Source organism: Muscardinus avellanarius (genome assembly GCF_963383645.1).
Source record: "Muscardinus avellanarius genome assembly, chromosome: 6".
Taxonomy (NCBI): domain Eukaryota; kingdom Metazoa; phylum Chordata; class Mammalia; order Rodentia; family Gliridae; genus Muscardinus; species Muscardinus avellanarius.
The window spans coordinates 118,669,784-118,692,580 of NC_137791.1; the positions used below are offsets into that span (position 1 = coordinate 118,669,784).

At 50.1% G+C, this 22,797-nt stretch overlaps 1 protein-coding gene across 1 annotated transcript in view; it reads left to right on the forward strand.

Moving 5' to 3' along the window:
* Window positions 1–3,931: 3,931 nt before the first annotated feature.
* Window positions 3,932–22,797, forward strand: part of SEL1L3 (SEL1L family member 3) — a gene marked incomplete at both ends in the record, with an annotated part of 114,103 nt that continues 95,237 nt past the window's right edge. Inside the window, 2 exons of the mRNA XM_080697461.1 lie at window positions 3,932–4,102; window positions 17,564–18,143. Of these exons, the coding sequence (XP_080553587.1) occupies window positions 3,932–4,102; window positions 17,564–18,143 (751 nt within the window). The remainder of the gene's footprint in view (window positions 4,103–17,563; window positions 18,144–22,797) is intronic.

Sequence of the window (22,797 nt, forward strand, 5' to 3'; positions counted from 1 at the left end):
AAAGCAAGCGTGCCTTCTATTTCTGCTTTCTTCCCTTCTATTTCTGCTTTCTTCTCTTCTATTTTGATATAAAGGCAAATGTCGCGGTTCATTCATCTTCAGTTTGAATAACTGGAATTACAAAGAGGAGAAGGCAAAAAGACTACAGGATCCCAGGGAGCCCTGAGTGCGCAAATAGATGGAGAGATAACAGTGGATACAAGAAGGAAAGAAAGAGAGGGAGGGAGGAGAACAGAGAGGGGAAAAGAAAAAAAGGAAAAAGCGCGCTGGATTCAGTTTCATGCAGTGGCTTTGTCTAACTTTCTGGTTGGGAGGCATGGGGCTGGGTACACAGACACGCCCATGCAGAAGCAAGCCTTGCTTTCAAGACATTCACAGACTACTCAAGGAGAATGGGCAGACCAGCCAGCCATCACACAAGGCCGGTGGCCACAGAGAAAACCAGCCAACTGGGCTCTAACCCAGCCAACTGGGCTCCAACCCGAGGTCACAAGGGAAGGTTCCCCTGGAGTTGATGGCGTTTGCCTGGGCCCCCTTGACTTGATTTCCATGGAGGGAAATGAAGGAACACGCTTCAGTCTTATAGACTGCCTCCCCAACTGCTTCTTCCAGAAGGCCATTTGTGTCTTCAAGGACAAATCTCTTTTTCTTTTTAAACATCCTCAGTGCATATAAACATGGCGTTCCAGCGCTAGTGGACAATGCTGGGCCAGAGGCAAGTTTCTACTGTCCCCCAGTAAAAGGAGACCCAAGGGAGTTGTTTTTCACAAGCAAATTATATGCTGGTTAAATCACTATCTTTCATTATGAGGTTGGGTTTGTTCTAATTTTTTTGAGGGTAAAAATGTGTCTCTAACATAATAATGTTGATATAAGATAGTGTATTTTGGTTTGTTTGCTTTTAAGTAGTTTAGTTGATGTGTTAATAGTTGACCCACTGCCTTGGTCCCTGGGATTTTACTGATCTTAAGCCAACTGAGAGTCTGAGAATAGGAGGTCTAGGTTGCCGGGTAGTGCCCGTAGAGGCCAGCATAGCCGGCGTGGGCCCCTCTGCACTCGCCCTCTGCTGCACCTACTACTGGGCTTCCTCAGCTCAGGCCTCATCCCTCCTCCGGTCTTGGTCCCCTTCTGCGTTGGGTGTGAAGTTGTTCTTCCGCCTCTTGTCTTGAGAGGGGCTGTGATAAGCTTACTCACATGAAAGCAGATATCAGGGATGCCGGATTCATTCAGTCTCCCCCAGGGGCCTTTGGATTTTAGTGGAGTATTAAAACTTAATTCAAATCAATGAATGGTAATGGTGAAATTTCAAGCCCTTCCATAGGTCAATGGGAGAAATGTATTTCTTTTTAAATAAAGTGTCTTCTAGAATCAAACCACACACTTCAAATTACTAACACAAGCCGTTAGAGAGAAGGCAAGGTTAATAACAGACTCTGTCTTCTGGAGCAAAATGTCACACACCACTGTGAAAAGAAACCCTGACTTCTCTCTGCCCCTCTCCAATACAGGATTAATCAGGCAACCCACCCCCTGCCCCTGGGGCAGAGGAACAACCCCAAAGTTTCTTTTAGAGGTCCCAACGTGTTTGGGTTGAGTTCCTGCATGCCTGTTTTTCTGGGTAGGTCCTGCTGACTTCTGGGTCTGATGTCACACAGAAATGCAGAGAAGACAAGCCAGCCTTTGGGCATAGAGGACCAGGTTAGATACACCCAGTCCCCTGCCCCCTGCATGGACTATGCTTGAATAAATGCAAAGGCTTAAAGCCCACATTGCTTTGAAAACTGCAATTCCATGAATCCTGATTACAAACAACCTGAGGGAACCATTCAGTTCCCCCAAGACCAAGTGAGTCTGGGTGCTAGGAGAAGCGGAGAGAAGCCCAGAGAAAAAGCCCAGGAAGACAGGGAGGAACCCCAGAAATACTGTGAGGCCTGCTGAAGCCCCTTTCTCCTGCACCAGCTGATGATTTTCCTTGGGCATACATCAAAAGTATAGTCTGTATTTTGGCCTGATTGGAAAAAAAAATCTAGACAAGATCTGGGACAAAGCCACTCCATCTTTTGTTCCCTTGGACACTCAATAGAATAAATAGTTTTGTACATCACACAGGAGAATTTTAAGTGCTTTGTTTATGTGGAAGTGGGACAGGGATAGTGGGAACATCTGTGGAACCCCCAAAATGTTTGAATGTGGTGGCAGCTGGCTGAGAGGGTAGGAGCGACCCTTTTGTGAAAGCCACTGGCTCTGGAAGACTGTGTGTGTGTGTGTACCAGCTGCATTGGTGCTACCCAGAAGCTTGTAAGACAGCCTGCAGCTCAAGCTCCATCCAGGACCCACTGATTCTGAAATTCTAGGGGTGGACTCCCTCTAACAGTCCCTCCAGGTGTCCAGGACTGAGAAGCATGGGCTATACTTTGGATACTTTGGAGTAGCCAAATGCTTCAGAGCATGGGCCAGGGGCTTCACAGAGGGCCACAGCTTTTAGGCGACCTAAAAATAAAATAAAATAAAACAAAACAAAAGTAAGGGATGACTCAGCTGCCAGCCCCACCCCTAGAGTGGCCAGGGGTGGAGCAGGTGGCTGGGGATGGGGCTGGTCTATCCAACCCTGGACCGCCCAGCCGGCGCCCCAGCCTGTCCTGCCTTGGCCCACAGCGGTGGCACATCGGCTGGAAGAGGGCTGTGTCCTCTCAGACTCCCAATCTATTATTAGTTCCAATCCGTACAAATCCAGCAGTGCCGAAGGGAAGCTTCAGCGAACTTTGCAAGGTGGGTTAACTGTTTCGGAGCAGCAACAGACAGCCCCCGAGCAGTTGTCTGCGCAGTCAGCCGCAGCCAGAGCGCCCATCAGGGCCTTAAGACCTGGCGGCCAGGTCATCCCGGGGACCCTCTCCCGCTGGCCGCAGAACCCCCGTCCGCGGGCAGCCAGTCCCAACTGTGTCCTCAAAGCCAAGGATATGTCCTGATTTTTTTTTTTAAAGCTGTTTGCACAGTTCAAGAGCCTTGCCCCTCTCGTGTGGGGGCTTGTGTACCACGATGCTGGCCTAATTCATTCATTTTCTTTTCGGTCCAAAGTGGAGGTCGGAGCCCAGGGATGCAAATCAAATCCAAACCCCGCTCTGGGCGCCAATACTCTGGACAATTAAAACAAAGGGCGGCAGGCGGCAGCGGCGGCGCCGGCACCGCACAAAACCCTCGGGAAATATCCAGAACGTGTTTGCAATCAGCCGGCGGGGTGGGGCGCAGCCTCGCCGAGCCAGCGTGCGCGCCGGAAGGCGGCCCCAGCCCTGCAGGTGGACAGGTGCAGGTTGGCAGGGGTCAAAATCCATCCTTAGGGGCTCTCCGAGGGGCCGCTGCGCGGTGCAGCTGCAGGGGCTGCAGCTCGCCCTGCCCGCAGGAATGGCGCCCCGGCCCCAAAGCCACCGAACAAAACCCATTGCACGGGCGGGAACTGGGCTGCGCGGCGGGCGGCGGGGGTGGGCGGGAGAAGGCGGAGGCGGGAGGGAGGGAGTTTAGGAGAAAGGACCGAGAGGGAAAAGGGGAAAGAGGGGGGGAAAGAGGGGATAGGCAGAAAGAGAGAGAGGGGGGGGAGCGAGAGAGCGAGGAGAGGGAAGGAGGGACCGGGGGGAGAGGAGGGGACCGCGGAGAGCCGGGCGCGCACGGGGGGCGCAGGAGGGAAGGGAAGCGGGGGCGGGCCCCGCGCGGTGCCCACCTGCGTGGGCGCCCTGGCCCGGGGGGCGGCGGCGGAGGGGGCGGCGCCGGGCGGGGAGGAGCCGGCGGCGGGGGCGGCGGCGGGTCCGGCGGCGGCGGCGGCAGGTGGCCCCGCACGGCGGCCGTCCCGGCCGGGGGCGGGCGGGAAGGTGGCGCCTCGGGCGGGGGCCGGTCCCTGCACCAGGTGACCTGTTCCGGCCGGGATCCGGGCGGCCTCGCCATGCAGCGGCGCGGCGCGGGGCTCCGGTGGCCGCGGCGGCGGCAGCAGCAGCAGCAGCCCCCGCCGCCCGCGCTCGGCCCCCGGGCCGCAGCCATGGCCCCCCGGAGCGGCGGTGTCCCCCCGGGCCTCGGCGGCCGCCCCGCCTGCGCGCTGCTTCTGCTCTGCTACCTGGTGAGCGCCGGACCGGCTCGGGTCCTCCCCTGGCGGGGCCCCGGGGCGCGGGCGGGGGCGGCCGGGGACCCCGCCGCCCGGGTGGGGACGGCGCGGCTAGTTTGCGCTCTCTCGCTCGCCCCGGCACCTGCTTGGGTACCCCGGGCGCGGGAGGCGCGGGGGGCGCGGGGAGCGGACTCGCTGGGCTACGCTCTCGCTGGGGTCTGCGCCTCTCCCTCCTGGACTCGCCTAGACCCGGGTCGGGTGCCCCCGGAGATCCCCTCCTGCCCCCACCCCTCCTGGGAGCCCCGCTGCCCAGCGATCGCGGCCCCCTGCCCACCCAAGGGGCTCCCCTCTGGCCGGGTGGAAGCTGCTTCCTCCCGGTCCCAACTTCGCCTCTCTGCACCTGCCGGGAGCCTGACCCGCCGAGTTTCCACCCGGTCCTCGCGGCCAGGACGCTCGGGTGCCGGCGCACCCCGCGTTTCCAGCGCTCCTCAAGTCTTCCTTGGTCAGTCCAGCCAAGTTGCGGATGCCAGAAAGAAATCTAGTTCTTTGTAGCACGCTTACCGCCAGAGTGGTGACTTTTTCGCTGCGTCTTGAACATTGTGGTTTCAGAGGCTATGCTTGGTGTCTGCCTGTCAGTTTGCAATCGGCACACTTCTTGGCTTCAGTTGTACTCGTCGACTGAATAGAAGTAGTGTATTTTTCAGAACCTACTGAAAATACCTGAGACCCTCAGAACAAGGTGGGGAGGTATTTCTCAGTTTCTAAGAGGCTTGCTTTTCCGGATCTTGAATTCTCCTAAACAATAGTATATTTACACAAGGCGACACCCTTGCCGCCCAGCCTACCTTATGTTCCAGGATCCTGCAGGAACCTTGGGTTATCTCGCCATATATTACTGTAAATAAATGAAATGGAAACTGCTGAATCATGAAACTGATGTAATAGGAAATTCACAGAATGCTTTTTAAAAAATTGAGCAGTGTCATTGTCCGGAATTCTTTTCATTTGTGTGGCATTGTTACTATTTGTAGTCTTCTTTTTAGCAGCTAAAAACTGCCTGGGAGATACTGGCAGGAATTAGAATTTGATTCTGAAGAAATTTGCCACCCAGCCTGAGGTTTTTTTTTTCTTCTTTTTTTAACACTTTTTCTTTTTAAAGGTTTCATTTCTTGAAGAAGAGAATGTTGAAATGCACATTGTAATTCTTTTTTGCATCTACCTGTTGAGTAATACGTGCTTTTTACTCGTATTTCAAAATTAGCCAGCACCAAATTTTGTGGTTGGCTTTACTTCATGTTTTCCTAAGAAGTTGTCAGTTCGTATGAATGATTTTTTTTCACCCAAGGGATATTATTATTTAATATTTATGCCACAGGGTTACAGCATACAGGCTCATAAATAAAACTGCCATAAGAAATGACAGGGTTTCAGCTTAAACAGATGATCCCTGTATACCAGGCACTGCCGGCTACCCACAGCAGCAGGAATGGTGTACTAGAGCAGCTCGGGTTGCATTCGTGTGCACGTGGTGGTCTGGAAAGTTCCATGTGGGAATCGCAAGGCCGGGGCAAAGAAGGACCACTCACTTCTTGATACTTTAAGAAATCAGAGTAGCAGGTGCAAAACCCTGTGTGTTCTGTGGGAACTGAGACGGATGATGGAGCATATCACAGAAGTTCTGTATGGGCCAAGGCAGGGGTGAGGAAACCGAAGGCAGAGGGAAGGTGGAGGTCTCGGTGGACCCAAGTGACACAGGGAAGTGATTCGAGGTCCAGGAAAAGAGGTTATGGAAGTACTGTGAAGTGGAAAATAACCAGAGCATTGGCGGACATCTGTGTGGCCAGGGGAGAAATGGAGTTTGGAACACCATGGAGGGGACCTGTCGGTGGTTTCTGCCCATGTGTGTCTCCTCCTGATAGGCTTCTGATTTGTTTCTTTGATAGCAAGGGAGACTGTACAGCTTCATGAAAAGGTTTTCCACACTCCAGGTAACAAAAGCCTGACGTAGAAGGCGTTCTCTGATTTGTTCTGCATGTTTAGCTATGTGCTGGGGCTTTTGCTCCCCAAGTGTGTTCTACCTGAGATAACTTCTGCAAGGTAAGGCTTCTTGATTTGGGACCAGCTTGGTTGTGAGTTTGGGAAATTGTCAACCTCTGTGTGGAAAATACACAAAAGACACAAGCAGTGTCTATTCTGCTCAACCCAGGAAGGCTTCCCAAAGGAGGCAATGGGTTGGGGGATTGCGGTGACCAAGTGGAGGATAGAGGTGAAGCAGAACAGCCAGGCAGGATCTCAGGTGTATGTAGACAGAAGGAGAAAGCTATTCTGTAATTTGGAAGCCTAAAATAGTCTAACAATGGCTTGCATTGCACTATAGTCATCCATAGGCATTATCTAATATTAATCTTAGCAACGACCTTTGAGATAGGCTCGCCATTTAGTTGAGATGACAGAGGCCCAGAGAGGGTAAGTAAGTTGCCCCAGGCCACACAGATAGTCTGAGATTAAACCTGAATCCATGTAACCTCCAGAGCCCCAGCTTGAACCCATACCAGCTTATTGCCTTCTGGATCTTGCTGTGTGTAACCCCCATGCACAAATGTGTGGTCCATTAGTGAAGCTCTATCAATTAGCAGCTACTGTACAATTGGCCAGGATGTGAGGCCACGTCTAAAGTAACCTAATATACACAAAGAAGGAAGCACAGGCCACAGAATCGAAGCAGGATGTAGAAAAAGTAAAACCAGGAGCTGTCTGCCATCGATAGTGGGGAAGTAAAGGGCAGGGTCTTTATCTAGTCCAGAGGCAGCATTTGAGTTTGCACAGATATAAGTCCCAAGGGTGCACGGGAATGCATTTCAAAGCCAAGTCATGGGTGATTTGGGGACCAGCTCTCGTTTTGTGTTAGCCTGTCCACAAGAGCTGGAGGTGGAAAGAGGCATTCTCAACAGATGGCTTGAAGCCCCCGCCTTCATGGGGAGCATGTGCCGGGGTCGGGGTCCGGAGGAGAGGGATGCCTTTCGTCTCTGCTGCTGGGACAGGGTAACCTTCAGGATCAGCCTATGAGTTGTACTGTGACTGTAGCTAGGATACTGCCAAAGCATGAATAATTGTGATGAGGCCTGAAAGATAAGTCACGGAACGATGCCAAGCAGATTTCTGAAAAGATGATCCCTGGTTCCAGCGACTGCCAGAAAATTCTGAGGTCATCAAAGGTCAGGATTGCAGAGAGGCTCCTCAGAGAGGGCGAGGTCACCGAAAGCAGAGTGAGTAGTTGCTTCCGCAGAAGTCACCTGTGCTGAGGAGCTGGCCCCGTGTAGGACTTACCTTGTTCAGGCAGACCCTTTAGCTAGTTTTTTTCTTTTTAATGCTATGAATACTCATCTTTCTCCATGCTTGGCTAGAACCAGCCTGAGGCTGCCCCAGCCCCATCTAGAATGATGGAGCTTTCAGAAGGCAATTCTAAATTCTATCCATTTGGAACTCTAGCCTCAAATGTGTAATTTATTTTCTTTCATTTTTGGTACTGGGGATTGAATCTATGGGCAGTCTACCTCTAAACTATACCCCTAGCCCTTTTATTGCTTATTGTTTTTATTTATTTATTTATTTATTTATTTATTTATTTATTTATTTGTGGTACTAGGGTTCCTGGAAACTCTTCTACCTCTGAGATACACTCCCAGACCTATTTTATATTTTTATTTGGAAACAGGATCTCTTAAACCAGCAAGGCTGGCTTCGAACCTGCGCAAACCTCCTGTCTCCACCTCCCAAGCGCGGGGATTACAAGCGTGCGCCACCACGCCTGGCTGTTTTCTTTTCTTTTTTTTGAAACAGGGTCTTGCTAAGTGGCTGGGTGTCTCACTATGTTGCCAAAACTGTCCTTGAACCTGTGATCGTCCTTTTTCAACTTCCCAAATACTAGGACTACAGGCATGCCCCACTCGCATTTGGCTGTTCCAATGTATAATTTTTTTTCTTAAGTGAGAAAACAAATCTCACAGTGGCCAATATTGATGTCAGCCAGAGAGCCGAGATATTCAGAATGGACATTCACACTGGTTAGACAACCAGAGGACAGAGAACTGAGAACATTAGCGGCAGAGATATACGTAGGGATCGTTAGCTGGCTGCGGCTGCAGTGGTCTCATATGGAGTCTCTGTTAGCGGCCACAGCCCATCAGTTCTCCATCTAGGAGTATTCATTAGCCCCTAACTATGAGTGCCACACAGGCTGCAGAAGGATCAAACAAGGCAAGAGACCCGCTGTTACTCAGCTCCCGGGAGCTTCCTGGTGGATGCCTGAAACTTCTTGTCAGCTGATGGTGGCCCCATCCATCCTGACCGTAGCTCCAAAAATCTCCCACGCCGGGGCATTCGCCTATCACCTGCATTTCTTCTAGCTGCTTGTTGGCAAAAACACAGGAGCCAGAGGAAAGAGAGAAGAGAAGAAATAAAGAATCCAGGCAATTCACCGAGATGGATAGACTCGAGTGGACCATAAATAGCCTGGAGTGAATTCAGTTACCTTGCTTATTGGCTTGCCCGTCCCTCCGAGAGAGGAACGGAAGGCAGGCGCTGGGCAGCGCAAGCAACTGTGTGCGGCTCTTGTCCCCAGCCTTGCCTAGAGAAGGCCTCCTGCTGCCAGGCCTCCCCCAGCCTTTCAAGGTGGGAACGATTCATTCAGGATGGGAAGGATTCCCTCACCTGTCGCCAGAAAGTAGTGACAGGTAGAAGCAAGCATGTGCACCGGGAGCTTTCTTTTGGTTGTTTCCAGAAGCCAAGAAGCACACAACTCTCAAGTCAGCCAACATGGCTTTGAATTTGGGTTCTGCTTCCCTGTACCTGGTTGGCCCTGGGCAAGTTGCTTACCCACTCTGAATCCATGCCGCATGTGTCCTCTCTTGTGAAACAGGATCTCTGTCCCCTCACAGGGCTGTTGCGAAGGTTAGAATAGAAGCTAGAATTTCAGGGAACTTGTATGTCAGGAGATGAAGCTAGAAGAGAGAAAAAAATTTAATGTGCCTGCCCCCATGCCCAGCACACAGTAGGTCCCCAATGAAATAAACCCAAACCAACCTTAATTACCTTTGTCAGGTTATAGTTAGAAATAGCATATTAACTTCTCTGGGAGTGGCTGGGTGTGGTGGTACCTATAGTCCTAGTATTTGGGAAGCCGAGACGGGAGGACTGCAGGTTCAAGAGCAAATTAAGTGAGATTCTCTTCAACCTAGTGAGACCCTGTTTCAAAATGACAATTTAAAAAGGGCTGGGCATATAATAGCTTGGAGGTGGAACGCCTCTGGGTTCAATTCAAAGTGCCAATAAATAAATAAGTGAGTGAAAAATTGTATGGGTATGGATCACACACAGCTGGGAATATTGATCATTTTGGTGATGGCTTCGCTGGCTGGCTCTCAGGTTGGGAAGTAGTGCTTGACTGGGAAATATTTCCCAAGGCACATCTCGGTTTTAAAGTCCGTATTGACATCATCGCCCATTCCACTTAATTGTATGCTTTGTTGACATAAACACAATTTTTGCTTATTTCAAGTCAGCAGAAATAGGAAAAATAGGCCTTTTAAGCCAATACAATTACCTTTTTGACCTAAGGAAAGTTTGATCCAGCCAGTTTGGAGAGAAAGCACTCAGGAGTCGAGGTTTTCTTAGGAGACTGACTGACGGGGTGGATTGGACTGGAATTATTAAAACCATTTGCATATCAAACCTACCCACGTGTCAGGGTAAATGAACTTCCCAGGGCGAGGCGCGAATGATTGAAGACTTTCCAATCTCCGTTCCTTAAATACGGAGTGGGCCATATAGAAAAAAGAGCTGTTTCCCAGGTCTTTGGAACAGAGTTATTTGCACTGAGTCCCTCTGTATTGATTTTGTTTAAGGGAACCAAACGCAGTCATCCTGGAAGAAGTTCCAACCATGTTGATAATTTTTTTTTTCCATCTAGAAGATACACAGATCCATCCATTTCTTAATTCCCACGCTGAATTAATGTATTTAGGACTCCAAATGTGGGTCTTCTCTCACGAATGCTCATTAGCTGATCCATTTCTTTCCTTTTTAATTTTTTTAAAGTGATGATATATACACAAAGGCCTTTGTGCTTGGTGACTGCGTGATGTCAAACTTGACTTTGATTAGGGCTCACTTCTGCTTATACACAGATGCTCCAGGGCCCAGGCATCTTTTAGCTCCCAATTCCACACACACACAGAGCAGATCAGTAGCTTCCGAGATGGAACGTCCCTGTGCCTGCCTGAATGGTATGATTCGAGGGGCACAGAAACGCCCCCTTTCACCCCAACTCTCTTGCTCTGAGCTGCGGTCCATTTGGGCTGTGCTTTTAAGGCATTATCTCGCAAGCTGGCAGAGAAAGGCGGGTACGAGACATGGCCCCGGTGTTTTTCATGATCACATTCACGTGGATGAACGGGAGTCCAGCAGAGGGGAGAGGAGTGGGCATTGATTGTTCTAGAAGGTGGAGCTGTTGTCTGAAGGGTCTGGAGAAAGGAAATAGCAGAGAGAAGTTCACCCCAGATGGGTGAGGCGAGTGTCAGAGTGCCACCTTCCTGGATCCCACAGTCCCCTGGGGCTCAGTGAGATGCCACAGAGTCAGGGGTCTTTGGGAGGAGTTGATGAGGCTCAAGCTACAGGTGGGCCACTGAGTCACCTGGCAGGAGACCTGGGCCTGGCACTTCAGAAAGAAATGACAAATTTCTACTGTGGGCCGAGCCAGCCTAGAAGTTGGAGACACAGCAAGGACGTGGACGCCGACTTCCCGATTTCTAGTCAAAGGGACACATGGGGACATCTCTAGTTTATGTTAATGCAATCTGGCATGTGAAAATACCTATGAAGGTTGGACACGTGTCATGCCCGTGGCCGGAACTCTTCAAGTTAATTGCTTTATTTTCCTGGCAGGAAGAGCAGCTTATAACCACACACACGACTTGAGCCAGGAAATCAGTCTCAGCTTAATCAATATTTAGAGTGTGATGTGTTGCTAATCGGTGTTGGTTTTGCACACAACACAAGTAGCCACGACTCAGGGTGTAGCAGCTGTTCCGGCCCACGACATGACAGATTCCTTCATTTCAGAGACGCTCTGAAGGTTGAAGACCCCAGGACTTGGGGGATGCGAACCATGCTCTGTGCAAGACACACACGGCGTGACGGAGGCCCTCTTTGGGGCCAACGTGCTCGCATTATATTCCAAACACTGCCGCGTCCTGGGGTGGCTCTGAGGGCTTCAGCTGTTACTCATGGCCCTCCCACTTCTCAAACAATCCATCTTAGTTCATGAAATTCTATCTCGCCCAGCCTAGCTTCAAGTTGTCATCTGACTTAGGCCTTTACTGAAATAAACAAGAGCAGCAGGATGTCAACACGTACTGCCCTGGTACCTTAGAAGAATACAGAGTCAGCCCCATGGGCTCCGCACATAGAAAATCTTCCCTTGTTGAGTTCTTCATCCCACACTGGGTCTTCTCCTATGTGATAATTTTTTTACAAACATCTTTGGTTACTCTATGTACTTCAAAACTATATCTGGAAGAAATTATTGATAATCTAGAACAGTGGCTGGCACGCTATGACTCGTGGACTCTTAGGCCTGTGGCCTGTTTTTGTAAACCAAGTTGTGTTGGGCCACAACATGTCTGGTTGTGTGTTGTCTCTGTAGCTGCTGTGACACCATAGGGAAGCTGCATAGACGCTAAGTGGCCTGAAACACCCAAATAAGTCAGCCCTCTGGGTCCCTGGATTCAACCAAGTGAGGATGAAAAATAATAAAAAGAAGACATTAGTATCAAACATGTACAAAATTCTTCTTGTCATTCCCTAAGCAATACAGCATGGACATAGCATTTACCTTGGATTGGCTCTTATAAATAACCTACAGATGATTTAAAATATCTTGGAGAATGTACACAGGTTATATGCAAATACTGCATGTTATGTAAGAGACTTGCTCAGCCACCGATTTTGATATCCTTGGGGGTCCTGGAGCCAGTCCTTCACAGATACAGAGGGATGACTGTCTTTACCATCTGGCTAATTTTTATTTGTACAAAAAAAAAGTATGTCGATTTCAAATCTAGAATGGTGCCATCCGATACAAAATTCAAGCCCCATATGTAATTTTATACTCAATAGTTGCCACACTAAAAAAAAAATGTAAACAAAAATAGGTATAATTAATCTTAATATTTTACTTAACTTGATGTACCCAACTATTATCAGCTCAATATGCAGTTAATGTTAAAGTTATTAATGAGATACTTCAAAGCCTTTAAAAAACCACTGTGGCATTGAGATGTGTGTGCAGTTTAGGTTTCTAGTACATCTCAGGGCCTGTTGACCACTGTGTTGAGAAGAACACACGTCCAGAATTCCTGTCCCCTGGTTTACTTTTAGTGCAGTGGAGACCCTGAGTCTCTTCACAGGAGTCCATGGAGGTTTTCTTTGGAACAGAATTTGGAGAGAAGGCCCCGGGGAGGTCCAGGGCGAGGTGCACGTGTCGGGTCCTCATCCTTGATGGACCAGCAGGCCACCTCTAGCGACATGGAAGCTGTGCCCCGCGTGCTGCGCTTACTAATGCGGAAAAGTGTGACCGGTGCATTTTTAGTAATCAGATGTAAAATAATGAACTGGATTATTATTAACTGCACTTTGCAGTGAAATCTAGCAAATTCAAATGGCCTTCCCCTGGCATTCTGTTCAAAAGGGATTTGTCCTGGCGTTTGTAGCATTAGCTTTTTTTCCTTTTCTTCTTTGTTTTTCCTTTCTTTATTTTTCGTGTGTGTGTGTGTGTGTGTGTGTGTGTGTGTGTGTGTGTGTGTGTTACTGGGGATGGAACCCAGGGGCATCCTACCCCCAAACCACACCTCTAGCCCTATTTTTTATTTTTTATTTTGAAACAGGGTCTCAGTTGCAAAGGGCCTTGCTAAGTAGCTGAGGCTGGCCAGGAACCAGGATCCTCCTGTCTCAGCCTCCCAAAGGCTGGGGTTACAAGTGTGCGCCACCACGACTGGGTTGGAGCATCATCAGCTTTAAAACCTGAATGAAAAATAAATCAAACAAGCAAACAATAGAAAAACACTAATGCAGGGGAATTGGGCCTCGGTGGGTTTTGAGGACAAACATAAAGAGATTGAGGGAGGGGTTTGAAGTCATTCGTTGGCAAAGAAGACAATATGGTATTTAATCTCCGGTGGCGTGGCATGGGCTCTGTGTCCCCTGTTGAATCACTGAGTAAGCAAACTTCTTCTCAGATGAGATTTAGCGTGCAAGCAAGATGGCCACCGCTATGCATTAAGGGTTCCCTGGCTACCCCAGCTCCCATCAGCACCAGCCATCCGAGGCCTTTGGGTGCAACTTTGAGGCTGCCTCACAGCCTGAGCCCCGGCACGGAGTCCTGGCGCATCCTGACCAGCCGCAGCTTAGGGACCAACGCTGGGCATATCCTAGATCCCGCGGGTGTACAATTCCTCCTGGGCTTCTGGGCTGCGCTTCAGTCTCGCAGGGGTGACCACTGGAGGGGGGGGGGAGGGCATGTGGCGTGGATGGGAGTGAAGAGAAAGGGCCCGCATCTTGGCCTGTCTCAGCAGGCAAGGATGGGAGATTCATCTCTGGACGGTTTTGCCTCCTCCGCAGAACGAGGAACTGGGCCGGCCGGTGGTCACCGAGGGCTCACCCACTGACCTCACCTCCAGCTGTAAAATGGTTTTCATATCTGTTTTCTCCCTGGAGCTTGGCAGAGCAGATGAGAATATAAACCTGTTAAGCCTCTCCCTGTGGGGCAGACAGACTGGACTATGCCCCCCACCTCCTCCTTCTCCCAAAGCTCCCATGACTAAGCAACAGGAGTGGCCGGTCCCTTGTTTCTCTCTCTGCCATTTGCAGAAATTACGTTTTCACTTTTTGGGATAGTCGTTCTCCCCCTTGTTTGAATATTTATGTGGCATGTTAATCAGAAGATAAGGGACCTAGTGCAGTGCATAGCTCTCTCTTACCCTGTCCTCGAGTCGCCTCATCCTTGTCCCTGTTCCAAGAGAACAACCAAAGCTCCTTGCATTCAAATAACTACTTTTTAACTATGTGTGTGTGTATGTGTAGAACCCCAAATGGTATTTCTGAACCTGCTAATTAGTAAAAGGAGCAAGCGTTCCTAATTGACTGTCTGTTGCCTTTAAAAGGAAACACCAAGCCAGGCGTGGCGGTGCACAGAGTTTTGAGGACAGCTTCAGCAACTTTGTGAGGCCCCGTTTCGAAATAAAAAATATAAGCCGGGCGTGATGGCGCACACTTGTAATCCCAGCACTTGGGAGGCTGAGACAGGAGGATTGCAAAGATTCGAAGCCAGCCTCAGCTACTTAGTGAGACCCTGTTTCCAAATAAAATAAGAAATAGGTCTGGGAGTATAGCCCGGAGATAGAAAAGCCCCTGGGTACCACCCTAGTACCACCAAAATAAATAAATAAATAAATAAATAAATAAATATAAAAAATGTACGTTTAGGGGTGTAGCTCAGATGTAAAGTGCCCCTTGGTTCAGTCCCTAGTACCCCGCCCCCCAAAAGAAACACCATCCCCTTTAAAGACTCAAAATCTTTGCTGTCAATATAAGTAAAAGTCTGCACTTCTTGGACAGAGACTAAGTGCCCTCCAGAGCCGGCATGGCGTCCTTCTTTCTTCGCCTAGCACCCCCACGTCCATTTGTATCTACCCTTGTTTTTGTTTGTTCTCTGGCCGAACTGAGCTGCTTGCTTTTCCTGAATTCCTACCTCTGGCCCTGCTTGTGCCGTTCACACCACAGACACTTCCTTTCCCTTGCATCTCCCCCAAAGCACTTCTCTTCATCCCCCAAAGCCCCACGGAGACACCATTGCTGCCGGTAGCATCCCTTTCTCCCGGTGCTGTGCTCTCTGGAGCCCGTCCATCACTTGACCCGAGCGCCGACCGCATCCCGCCTTCATCGCTGTTACAGATAGACCTGATCTCCTGAGATCAGACGTCAAGTCTCGTCCACCTTTCCCTCTGTAAGTCAAAACCAAAGAAGGGAATCCCTGTTTCTTCTTTTCTTTGAAGGAGACCAAAGTGACATTTTTCTTTAAAATCGTGGTACAAATATTTATAACCTAAAGCTACGATTTTAACCATTTTTAAGCGTCTAGTGCAGTAGTAAGAAGTTCACATTGTTGTGCAACCATCATCCCCAGCACAGTTTCATCGTCCCACGCTGAGATTCTGGGCTCCTGGAACACTCACTCCCACCCCCACCCAGCCGGGCCCTGGCAGCCCCTGCTCTACTTTCTGCCTCTGAATTTGGCAACCCTAGTGTCTCGTGTGAGCGAATGATGCAATGCTTTTTCTGTTGCATCCGGCTTATTTCACTTAGCACGTCTTCAAGGTTCATCCACGTTATGGCCTCTGTCAGAATGGCATTCCCTGGTAGGGTGTGTATACCACTCTGGCTTCTCCATCCATCTGTTGGACACGGGTTGCTTTTAGCTGTTACGAATAATGCTGCTATGAACATGGGCGTACAATGATCTCTTCAGGTCCTTGCTTTCAACTCTATGGGGTAGATATCCAGAGGCGGAATCACCGAATCAGGTCATATAGGACTTAAATGTAGAGACATTCTACCTCTGAGTTACACCCTAGCCCTATTTATTTATTTATTTATTTATTTATTTATTTATTTTTATTATTTATTTAAATTTTCTTTATATGTGGAACATATTGAAAATGATATATATTTAGACTGTGCTTGGTGCCCTCTCCCACCTCCCACTTCCCCTTCCTCCCTCCCAACAACGAGTGTCCAGGTTAACCATGCTACATTCATACTTTTACACATATTCGGATGTAGCTCCTTCATTAACCAACCTCAGCCTTCTTCCTCTCCTCTCCTTTCATTCTAGCTTTGCTGAGATTTCCCCTCCATTATCTGGAGATCCTCTGGTACCCCCAATGCTCCCTAGTATGGGCATATTAGAGAAAACACATGTCCCTTCTCTTTCTGTGCTTGGCTGAACATGATGTTCTCCAGATCTTTTCACAGGGCCCCACTAGGCTGATGAGATTCTCACTACTTGCTGAGGCTGTCATTGAATCTATGATCCTCCTGTCTCAGCCTCCCCAGTCCTGGGATCACGAATGCTGGGATCACCTTTGGCTGTATGCTTACTTTTTTAAAGAATCTCCCATATCGTTTTCCACAGCAGCGGCGGCACCAGTGGTGTACAGGGTTCCAGTTTCTTCACAGCCTCTAAACACGTGCTAGTTTCTGTCTCCTTTCCTTCCTTTCTCCTTTCTTCCATAGCTGTAATAAGCATGAGGTGATCCCGAGAGACCTTTGGGTTCTGGTACTTGGAATATACCCGAGTCACAAACTCATGTTTAGAAGAGATCTCAGCACCCATATTTCAGCCCCACGTGCTCAAAACATGGCCTCGATTTCAGAACGAAGCTTCTGGATTTTCTCTGGAGGAGAAGTGCACAGCAGGGGCCTGGTCATTTAAAGAACAAGCTAAGCAGACACACAGCTACACTCCTCCTTGGCGCACGGAGCATGGTTCCTGCGCGGTGCCTGGCGCTGTGTGTGATGGGAGCAGCGGGAACCTTCTGGGCCCATCCCTCGTGAGCCGGTTCCAGCTCTGTACGTACAGGAGAAAGGGGGCCAGCTTGGCACCCTCACCCTGCTGCCTCACGGAGGGACTTTGAACTTTTCTCCCATCCTTTGATTTGGAAGCAGCGTCGGAGGAACATTTGAAGTCAGGACAATAGTTTGCAAATGTCTGGGATGGGGCTGTCTCTCTTCCACTCTGAGGCAGGTCTGGTTGCTACTATATTTGTCGTGGAATCGCTCCTCCATTTGGAAGCTGGGTCTGGAATGATTGCCATGTAGCTTTGAAAGCCATATTTGATCAGCAGATGCTACGGAGCCTGGGGAGAGAGTTTAATGTGGCCTAACCTTCGTTTGTGTGTGCACGCATGCGTGTGCTGGGTTTTCTCCAATTGTTCAATAGTGATTTGGGCATCTCTCGTCTTCCAGATTCATTGCTTTATATAGATTGGTTAGGGTTTTTTGTTGTTTGTTTTGGGGTGTGTGTGTGTGTGTGTGTGTGTGTGCGTCTGTGTGTGATGTTACTGAGGATTGAACACAGGGGCATTCTACCTCTGAGCTACACCCTCAGCCCTATTTTTTTTTTTTTTTTTGAAATGGAGTCTCACTTAATTGCCAAAGTCCTCTCTGATTTGCTGAGGCTGGCCTCAAATCTGCTATCTTCCTCTCTTAGCCTCCCAAGTACTGGGATTATAGGTGTGTACCATTAGGTTTAGCGGTAGACTGGTGTTTTTTTAATCCCAGGAAAATGATGAATTGCATTCATGTTATTATGTTGATTTTTTAAATTTTCTGCATTTCTTACACTTTTTCCCTCTTTTTCAGAATTTTGTACCATCTCTGGGCAGGCAGACAGCTCTGACGACGTCGGTGATCCCCAAAGCCAAGCAGAGCACGACTTACAAAGACTTTGTTTATTTCACGGTCTTCGAGGGAAGCGTGCGCAATGTATCCGAGGTGGCAGTGGAGTACCTGTGCTCCCGGCCCTGTGTCGTCCACTTGGAAGCTGTTGTTTCTTCCGAGTTCAGGAGCAGCATCCCCGTGTACAAAAAACGGTGGAAGAACGAGAAGCATCTTCACACCAGCAGGACCCAAATAGTCCACGTGAAATTCCCAAGCATCATGGTGTACCGGGACGATTATTTCATCAGACACTCCATTTCCGTATCCACAGTGGTACTCCGGGCCTGGATCACTCACAGATATAGCGGTGGCAGCGGCGGAGACATAGATGTGAAATGGGAAGAAAACTCACTGCACGCTGTGGCCAAGAATTACACTCTGCTCAAGACGGTCCCACCCTTCAAGCGCCCTTTCAAAGACCACCGGGTGTGCCTTGAGTGGAACGTGGACTATATTTGGAACCTCTGGGCGAACAAGATCCCTCAGTGTCCTCTGGAAAGCGGTAGGTCTTCTGTCTGATGGGAGCCGCGTTCCGGGTTCTTCAGGTGCCTGTGTTAGTCATAAGACAGCAGGAGGAAAGTTTTACAGGAGCCAGGTCCCTATTTGAGGGGAATATTGAATCTGGAATTTTGAACTCTGGGGACAAAAGGAGAAAAGTAAAACGGGGAAGAGAGGAGAAAAATTCAGAGCCTAAGATGGAAGATGAAAGAGAGGGAGGGATAAAGGGGCCGAGGGGAGCCTTTGAGAGGTTCAGATCTGCGTGGATCGGAAGGAGGCATTAATGCTACCGAGACGAGGACTGGGGGGGATCGTCTTCCAGTCCTTGCTCCCCTCCCCAACCCCTGACATTTCTGTTATGTTTGAGCAGCATCTTTTATCCTGGCAGAGATGAGACCCCGCAGGAGCCTTTGTGTCAGGGAGGTCAAATCTCAGGATCGTATCTCCTGCCTGGAATCTCTGCCTGTTCCGCCACTTTCTGTCTCTGTATCCGGGGACCTTTCTGAGCCTGGGTTTTCTTGTCTGTAAAACGGAAGAATAGATAATGTCCTTCCTCAGCAGAGTGGTGGAGATGAAGGGAGATGGATGGCTTAGCACATCATCAGCACGCAGCCAAGAGCAGCTTTACTGAGAATCCAAATCCTGCATTTTATTGTAAATGTCGCAGAGTGACAGCTTCCATGGACCACCGGAGGCTCTCGGCCCTTCTGTACCTCCCTGAAGCACAGGGTTTGGGAGTCTCTGGCACGAAGTTCACAGTGGGGTCTGGGGTGGTGTGGGTAGAGGAGCAACTGGCTGAGGCTGCTGCCAGGCTTCTTCCCACCCGTTATTGGGGAGTCATGCCAGGAGTGCCCCCAGACTCCTACTCAGGTTCTGGTACCCAGGACGCACGTGATAGCACTGTCTGGTGTTCTTATCATAAATGCAAATCCCCAGGCTCCATCAGGACCCTTGGGGCGCTGGAATCAGCATTTGAAATAAACCCTTCTGCACCCTAAAACTTTAACCTGTGGGTCAGGGGTGGAGCTGGTGGGACTTTGATCCTGTTATTGCTATGACTGGCCTCCCCAAGTGGGCTTCCTCCAAGCGGATGGAGAAGGGCCTGGGCAGGTAGCAGCAGACCCTTCTGCAGTGCACCCGGCACCTCCCGTCTTCACCAGGACTGGTTTACGACAAGGTGACTTAAGGACAGGTGCTCCACCTCCTCCCTCCAGCCATCCACTTCTGGAATGTGTTTTCTGGGACACAATGGCGTGGCGATTTCCTGGTGCTACGCCAAGGTGGGCATGTGCTGAAGACGTGAAGGATGTGTGTGACCATCTATTTCCACTGGTTCTAGTCCGCTCACCATCAACCCGACACATTTGACATTTTAAAAGTTCTTTACTCTGAAATAATTATAGAGTCGCAGGAACTAGCACACAAATAGTAGAGAGTCCTGGGCATCTCTCATTTGTTGGCTTCTCCTCCTTCTCCTTTTTATTCTTACTCTTTTTGTTACTGGGGATAGAACCTGGGGATAGTCTACCTCTAAGCTATACCCCCAGACATATATATATATATATATTTTTTATTTTGAAACAAGGTCTCGCTATGTTGCGGAGACTGACCTCAAACCTCTATTTTCCTGTCTTAGCCTCCCAAGTACCAGGATTACAGGCGTGCACCACCTCGTCGATTTCAATGGTATCACCTTCTAGAACGATAACACAATATCCAAACCAGAGACCTAACACTGATCTAATACCATAGACTAGATGGCAGGATGCATTCAGATTTCAGTAGTCAGTAATTGTGTGTGTGTGTATGTGTGTGTGCGCTTCTACACAGTTCTGGCGTAAGCTGTGTGTGTGTGGTGCTTTCCATACAGATACATCTAGAAGGAGGCAAATTCCCTCCGTGTGTGTGCGTGTGTGTGTGTGTGTGTGTGTGTGTGCACGTTGCGGGTACAGTGGCGTGGGTAATTAAGTGTCAGAACCGAGGCGCGCCGCATGCATTTTCATGATCAATGTGCGGCCCTCCTCCAGGCAGCACCCCATGCTAGCATTTCTCTGGAATGCCCTCCCCAGGGGTACCTAATTTGTAGAGCAGAGGGAAGCACGGGGCGCACACACAGCCACAGTTTCGCTTTGCCTCCGACTTTGTCAGGGCTTAATGATTCCATTTCATGTTTGGCAAATCATATATTTCTCATTGAAGGACGATTGAATTGCACGCTGGAAGTTTCCAAATGAAATCATTTACAAACTGGCCCAGTTCTTGGGGCCCTGCGAGTGCGCAACGGCTTCGCTCTCTTCTGTTGTTCCCTTTGGTCGTCTTTGCGGGGCTCAGCGATGGCACAGTGGGACCTTTCTCTCCGCCTTCTTGAGCGTGTTACTTTTGGTGTGAGAACCAATCCAGTAAAATCATAATGCAGAGGAAAACCTTTTGTAAGAGTTTAAAAATCACTAAATCACTGAAAATGGGGTGAGGGGATCTCCGAGCACCCTCCAAACCAGCTTTGTTCCTAGAGCTGTGATTTGTTTATCAACAAAGGGGAATGGGTCCTCTCTCTTTTGTTTATCATTTATTTATTTATTTATTTATTTATTTATTTATTTTGGTAGTACTGGGGTTCCTGGAAGCCCTTGTACCTCGGGCTACAATCCCAGACCTATTTTATACTTTTTTATTTTTGGAAACAGGGTCTCTTAAGCCAGCAAGGCTGGCTTCGAACCTGCGCGATCCTTCTGTCTCAGCCTCCCAAGCACGGGGATTACAAGCGTGCGCCACCATGCCCGGTCTCTCTCTCTTTTAAAGGACAGCTGGGACTGGGCGTGGTGGCGCATGCTTGTAATCCCCGCGCTTGGGAGGCTGAGACAGGAGGATCGTGCAGGTTCAAAGCCAGCCTCAGCTACTTAGTGAGGCTCTCAGCAACTTAGTGAGACCTTGTTTCCAAATAAAGTATAAAATAGGTCTGGGAGTATAGCCTGGAGGTAGAAAAGCCCCTGGGTACCACCCCCAGTACCACAAAAACAAAACAAAACAACAAAAAAAACCATGCTAGCATATTCCAGGACAAAGGCTCAGCGCCCCCTGCCCCCGCTTAGCTCTAGCTCCCAGGCGAGGGCCCCGTGTGCCCAGCTTGTCCCCTCGGGCACTGAGCACCTTTGCCAGGACCCTGGCTGGGGTACTGGGCTGATTTTTTTTTTTTTTTTTTAGTTCTGGGGATGGAATCCAGGGACATTCAACCTCCATGCCACACCCCCTGCCCTATTTTTTTATTCTTTATTTTGAAACTGGGTCTCACTGAGTTGCAGAAGGCCTCACGAAGTAGCCGAGGCTGTCTGTGAACTGCGATCCTCCAGTCTCAGCCTCCTGAATGCTGGGATAACTACTGGGCTGATTTTTGGTGAACCAGCACACTTCTATCCGGCCCTGTGGAGGAAATGTAACCCTGCTCTGAAGTAGGCAGCGGTTCAGCTGGTGAGTGTGCCAAGGCCCAGCCGGCACCTGTCCTGCACCGGTCCCTGCGGCCGAAGGTGGTTAGCAGGCAACGCCCGTGGCACTGCTGGCCTGGGGGAGGGGACGGTGCTGTCTCTTGTCCCACAGGAGTCACCTCTGCACCTGACTCATGCCGCCACACAGGCTGGGACGCAGATCTGACCTGGCCTGTGGACTTTTCTTCCTTTCTCATCCGAAGGCAAGAACCGGCCAGTGCTGTTGGCTCCAGCGCCAGCATGTCCACAGGTGGTGTCGTTACTCCTGCCACGTATACTGCTGTCCTGGGTCAAGCCACAAGCCACCGCTCCCCTGGAACCTGGCACCCGCCTGCAGGGGCCTTCCCAGCTATACCCTGCCCTGCGGCAAGTGACCACATCACTACCTGCTTTGGCCTCTGGCATCCTCCCCGTGCCTTTAGGATCGCCCCTTGCCCTGCCCTGGCTCCTGGGAGCTGCCCTGTCTCCTGGCACTCTCTTCTGCCCACCTATACCAGCCACAGGACTCCATCTGCTTCTCCTCCACTGTCCCCTCCACAAGAAGGGCTCTTCCACCAGATCACTGTGTGGCTGCTCCCGGGCCTTGTGCCCTAGGGCCAGCATCCCTGAGCACCCGCGGAGGCCAGCGGCCCTCCGCCAGCAGCCACCGTGATGCTGTCCACTGCAGCCACGGCCCCATCACACTGGACGTTGTCATTCAATAGAGCCAGTGGCCACTTTGATGCTGACAGGCCTCTGCACTAGGGCACCAGCTCCGCGGGGCCAGGCCCTCTGTGTGCTGCGTCGTGGGCCTGGTGCCTGTGCGTTGAGAGCCCTCAGCTAGAGCAGGCCTGCTCACGTGTTTCTGAAGACATCGCCCTGTGACAACCGGGGGGAGGGAGAGAGGGCCAGGACCTCTGCACATGCACCCCGGCTTCCCAGGAGGAACCCACACGGGCGGCTCTGGGTAAGGCTGCAGGCTCCTGCTCCTTTGAAACCCCATGGAAGCTCAACCTCGCCCCAGTAGACCAAGTCTGCCATGCCTTTGCTAATGCAGTTTCTTTTCCTAGAATAGCCACCGTCCCCAGCTCCCCAAGCAGGCCAACCCCCCGTGAACAAGCCTCCTTGTGTCACTGGCAAAACCATGCCCACAGGCCACCTTCCCGACCCCCTGCCCTGGACATATTTTTATTTTCTCTT